The 6000-nt window shown below is 38.1% G+C and overlaps 1 protein-coding gene across 1 annotated transcript in view; it reads right to left on the reverse strand.

The window, feature by feature from the left end:
• The window catches only part of LOC116273116 (nuclear receptor ROR-alpha-like), a 73678-nt gene extending 67918 nt beyond the window's left edge, over positions 1-5760 (reverse strand). The window contains exons 1-2 of the mRNA XM_031662055.1: positions 3419-5760; positions 2049-2124 (exon numbers count right to left, since the gene is read on the reverse strand). Coding sequence (XP_031517915.1) covers positions 2049-2124; positions 3419-3586 — 244 coding nt within the window. The 5' untranslated portion in view covers positions 3587-5760. The remainder of the gene's footprint in view (positions 1-2048; positions 2125-3418) is intronic.
• Positions 5761-6000: the final 240 nt, after the last annotated feature.

Genomic DNA, 6000 nt, shown 5'->3' on the forward strand with positions numbered 1-6000 from the left:
TTTAGCATTCACCCAAAGAGAAGAGAGAAGAGCCCTTCTAAAACCATTCTCCCCCAGCCATCAAGGCTTTCTTTCCCCCATGCTCACCCCCTGCTTTTCTGATGTAGCCACCCATTTTTAATGTACCATAGGATAAAATTAAAATTTCCACAGAGAAGAAAAAATATATTTTAATAAGTCTCTGTGGCCATTTTAGAGCTGCATTATCTCCAAGAGTTTCCTGTGTCTTGGTCCTCTGTGCCCTGCATCCACGCCATCATAAGCCAAAGAAGAGGTGATAATCTTCAGTGTGCCCTACTTGCCAGGCAAAAGTGATGCCACTGCAGTTCTTAGCTTCTCTCTGTACCAAAATGGCCTTTCTGTACATCAGTATCCTGGGAGCACACCAGGTGGCCAGAGCTGAAACAGTTTCATTACTTCATTCATGGCCATTGATTAAATGCATTACTCTTACCCTTATTTACTATGGCCTAGACATGCCTTGTAGTTGCCTTGCTAAGTTAAAAGTGTAATAAAATCAAAAGCTTCCAAAGCCCTTGAGAGCTCAAGGTGGGGAGGTAGGAGAGGGAGTGAGGCACTCTCGACATATATTGGTTTCAAGGAGCAAATATAAATTTTAGTATAAATTGCCGTTCACAATAACGCTTTTAAACCAGCAATTATTTATACTGTACTACTCGAGAAACCCTATAATTATTCTGAAAGCACTTGCCAACGTCTACCCTGTTTCATATTTGCCAACACAGCCTTGTTCAAAAGAATTAGTGGCGATGTCAAAATTCTGCTTGGTACTAGGGTTACTGTTTGAAACAAGAAGTGACTGCACGATGTTGGGATATTCAAGCAGAATGGGGCCAATAAAGTACCCTAAGAATGAAATTGTCTTGTATTCATATTCACAGGTGGGAAGAAAAGGAAGGTGGTGGTTGAAAGGGAAAAAAATTGCTTGAATTTTTTTTTTACTACTTTCCCAAGAAATACTGTCATCTGTTGAGCAAAGTGACTTTAAGAAAATGTTTTTTCAAATGCTGGAAATGGTAGTGATTTGAAGGAAAAAAGATAACCCACTTCTCCCTCTTCCCCACTCCTTCCTGCCTGGAAAATGTTTCTATTTCCGGCCTTTACTCCTGATATTTGTAAGTGAATCTGGGTAGTGACTGTAGAACCTCGGCTTACACATCTCAAAACACCCATCTGTGCAGGTCACTTGACTTTGCTGACCTATTTTCTGCTGTTTCTTTCTGTTACACAAATCTCCCCCACTTGAAAGAGCAATAGTCCCTCTACTTTCCAATGAAGCACAGACAGCAGAGAGATTTCTCACTCTCTGTAAATGCAGAAGCTTTTGGAGTGTCTGGCATTTCAGGTGAGTGTTTAGGAAAAACCGGATCTCATCCTGGGTGTCTCTCTCATCTTTATTTCATGCTTTCTCTTCTTGTAAACCCACCCAGTTGTGGACAAGGGGATCTGTGTTCCCCATCGCCAAGTGAAAATACATTCTAAATCTACCCTCAAAATTGAGGGTGCTGTGCAAAGTTTCATAAATAGAAACAGGCAGGAGAAAAATCTGGCTTGACAACTTCTGAATTTAAGCCGTTTATTCTCACCTCCACCCCATTTCTATCCCGCCTCTTCTCTTTTTTGAACACGTCATGTAAAAGCAGAGAACTAAGGCAGCTACCTAAAATAAACTTTGTATTACTTGTCTAAATATTTTAGGGAAGTGTTTTTCCTATTCTGAGTGTCCAGGCTATTTTCTCAGTTCTCGTGTTCACTCTGCAGGTGAAGATACTGTCATTGACTGGGGAATGTGCCTGTGGACCATAACCCAAAGGCGGCATCTTTTGTGATAAAAGAGGTATAACCCTGTTTCATGAGTCTATTGGCCAGGAAAGAGATCCTCTGTGCCTGGAAGTTCACGGCTTCCCCTTTCTCTTCATCATTTCAGGTTCTGCGGGAGGCTCCATCTTTGATTCAAACCTCACTTCTTCCTAAAAGCCTTCGTAAATGAAGAAACCTTGCAAATTACAATAGATGTTTCCCCTCACCATTCATGTATCTAGTTTGTACTTCCTTATCTTCCTTTTGTGAATACAGTGGCTTGCCATTTTGCCTCGAGGAACACTTGTTTGTCCACCCCAATCCAGTGATAAAGGAGAAGGAAAAGATTTATCAGATCATGTATTTATGCACAGTACATCCCCAAACGCTTCAGCAGCAATAAGTACCCAAAAAAGTACTGTTTAGGTAGCCAACTCCCACTGTCTAATTTAATCCCACTGAGACTGGATGTGTCTTTTTCTCCTTTTGTTCTAAAGAAACTTCTACTACTATTTGCTGGCAGGAATAACTTTCTGCCACCTGTAGTACTCTCTGCTTCTGTGAAGGCTGAACTTCAAGTTGCTGTGAAAGAATTTGCATTATCCCTCTATAGTCATACCTAAAATTAACCCACTGTCTTAAGTTAAATAAGATCTAGAATGCTCACAACTGTTATGGTTATCGGAGAACTAGAGAGTGGGGCTTTCTGGCACTACAAGAGGATGTAGAAGATGACACATGTGGTTTGGCCTTTATTTGGAAGCAGCAAAAATCACAGAGGTGGTGGTTACAAGACAAAAAAGGCCAGGGGAGTGAACACAAAGTTTTGGCTGAGTTACTTTGTACTATTATGTAATGAGATACAAGTTCAGCCTTGCTTGAGTTTAAATAACCATAATGAACTGTTACAAACTCTGGGATGGAGACATTATAAACATAGGAAATTCTGTACTTGGTCCTCCAGTTGGTCAAGTCTACCTGTATTCATAAGGAACACATTCATTCCCTTGGGCTACAAGAGAAACATTCTGCAAACTGGAAATAGAAGTTACTCTCTGGATAGTTCTCTCAAAGAATATAATGAAGTAAATCCGAACTTCAGAAATCTCTGTGATCATGTATTTTAGAACATCACCAGAGCAAATAGCAATGAATCTCAGCTGATTAGAGCTTTAGTAAGTAATTGGGATAGCTGAATATCCAAATAGCTGGATTTTTATCCAAGTAAACACATGAAAACAAAGACGGCAGTTATCATAAATATTTTTAAAGGAACATTTCTAAATTATGACATATTTCTCTTCTTTTTAGAGAATTTTGAATAGAATTTACTTTCCTGATGATAAACAGTCATCAGAAATTTTATTTTAAAATTTATTAGAAATTTGGAGAGCAGGATGTCTAGCCTCTGAATGGGAACCTTAGTAGTGCCAATGACGAAAGAGAGAATTAAATATGGGTGATGTTGAGAAAAGCAAGATTTTTGTCTAGAAGTATGCCCAGTGCCACACTGTGGGAAAGGGAGGCAAACACAAGACTGGGCCACATCTCCATGGTCTCTGGACAGAGGACAGCTCAGGCCTTTGGATTCACTTACACAGATGCCAGTGAAAACAAAAGCATCACCTGGGGACAGGAAACACTGATGGAGTATTTGAAGAATCCCAAAAAGTTCATCCCTGGAACAAAATTGATCTTCACTAGCATTAAGAAGAAAGCAGAAAGGGCAGACTTGATAGCCTATCTCAAAAAAACTAACGAGCATTAATTAGTTGGCCACTGTCTTGTTTATTACAAAACAGGAACATCTCATGACTTTTTAATGTGTACCATGATTTAATAGATCTCATATACCAGAATTCAGATCATTAACATCTGACAGAATATTTTTGTTGGGCAGTCCTGTTAACTAAGACTGGATTGTGGTTAAATGAGTATGTTCGATGTTTCTTTGAATTTTGATAGTAATTTTGATTCAGTAACTGCTGTCACTGTTTCCCCCTTCTGAAGATATGGTTGGACTTCATTAGTAATGTTCAACTTTTCATAAAGATGAATACCACCTTAAAACCTATTGGAAACTGGTTTTATGTTTAGATTTATATAACTAGTTATGTGAATATATTTAAATACTGGGGAAGTTCCTTCACTGTCTCAGAATCAAGCAAGAGTCACCTGTATTTTGTGTTCTTTTGCCTCTTACAGGCAAGGGCTGAAGATAAGGTAGCAATGTCTACTTTATATTTTTGGCTTTGACTATGCCAATCTAATTAGAATTCCCTGTATCTAAAATGGTTTCCTTTACTTATAGAAAGGTATTTTAGTGTAGACTTTAGAGAAGTGCAATATTTAGAGTGATATTGTACACTAAAGTGTGATAGTTGAGAAGAGTTAAATATTTTTTATTTGATATTACACTTTGGCATGTACTGTAATATCAAATATACTTTATAAATAATAAAATCTTATAAATAACAAAATCTAATAAAAATCAAATAAAGAAATTTAATATTACACACCAAAGTGTAATACCAAATAAAGAGTATTTTACTCTTCTCAAAAAAATCTACTAGACACTTATGAAAAAAGTATTAAACTATTGTTTACGCTATAATGCTCTGAAGGCCTTCTAAGATTTATATGACATTTTGGCCCAACACTAAGTGCCCTGGTTGTTTTCCTTTTTATGTTTTTTCTTCCTCCTTCATCTATTGTTTTCCTTCTTTCTGTAGTCATATGCTAGATCTTATGAGGCCCTCCCTCTACTTGTAATTAATATTTTGTCTTAGAATTAGCTATGTCTTGGAACCCAACCAGTTAACTAAGCTTGTGTAAAAACCAATTATAAATAGGATGTACTGGGTCTAAAGAGATTTTCTCTGAAATCAAGTGCATGCACTGTAGTGCTTGAACTTTGGGATTCTGTTTTGGCAACCTAAAGGCCTATTTGCTGACTTCCTAACTTCTCAGATGGTTTGTGACAGCGAAGGTTGCGAGAGGACAGATTCATCACAGGTGAGCTATTGCTGTAGTAGGAAGGCAAAAAAGGTAATTGAAAGACCCTGTTCTTCAAATTACCAAGAGAAAGATGTCATGCAGGGAATAGGACAATCACCTTTCTGTTATTTGCATTACGGCTTGATAATTATCACAAGTACATTCAGTTTGAGTGTTTCTCGATCTCTTCTCAATGCCTTCAAAAAGATATGTTATAAGACATGGCAAATTGATTATTTACCTAAGCAAGGCCAATGTCACGTTCCAAAAATATTTCAAAGCCAAATACACATAACTTTATAAATTTGGCCATTGTTTTTTTTTCCCCTTGACTGTTTTATTCTTGATTGCAATAGCCAAGAGTTAATATAGTTGCATTTTCTTAAGGAAACAACATAAGTTCTAACAAGAAATCTGTGAAAATGAATTTGTGATTTTAGTTCATTTTTGGATGATGTCAACCAATCATTGTAGTACACACCTGGCAAAGCAAAAAGTTTATCACGGCAACTCCTTATTTTGTTCCCTATGAGACTGTATTATATTTGGATCTCTCCAGAACATCTGACTCCCTTCTTAAGGAGACTGATGTTGAAAATTATCAGAGAGCCACAAAACACAGTCCATTTTATATTAAAATGTGAGTATGTTTCTAAAATTTTTTCTTTTGTTTGTGTTCTCAAGAGTGCTTTCTATAACAAATTCATGTGACATAAACAGGGCCAGCTTGCCCTAGTTACACCCTTACTATTTCATTAACACAGGAACTGGGCTACTATTCTGTTTTTGTTATGCTTATGCTGAATAACTGTACTCAGCCAGCTGCCATGACTTGTCTGTAATCCCAGCACTTTAGGAAGCCAAGGTGAGAGGATCACTTGAGCTCAGGAGTTCAAGACCAGCCTGGACAACATAGTGAGACCCTGCCTCAAAAAAAAAAAAAAAAAAATTAGCCGAGTGTGGTGGTGCCAGTCTGTGCCTGCGTGTAGTCTTAGCTACTGGCCGGGGAGAGGGGCCTGAGGTGGGAGGATCACTTGAGCCTGGGTCATGGCTGCAGTGAGCTGTGGCAACAGAGCAAAACCCTGGGTGACACAGCAAGATGCTGTCTCAATAAAAATAAGTACCTAACTGTACTCAAATGGCTTTCTTCTTCTAATGTGGCTGCCTGGGCAATTTGTCCAT

Source organism: Papio anubis, unplaced genomic scaffold, assembly GCF_008728515.1.
Source record: "Papio anubis isolate 15944 unplaced genomic scaffold, Panubis1.0 scaffold37, whole genome shotgun sequence".
NCBI lineage: Eukaryota > Metazoa > Chordata > Mammalia > Primates > Cercopithecidae > Papio > Papio anubis.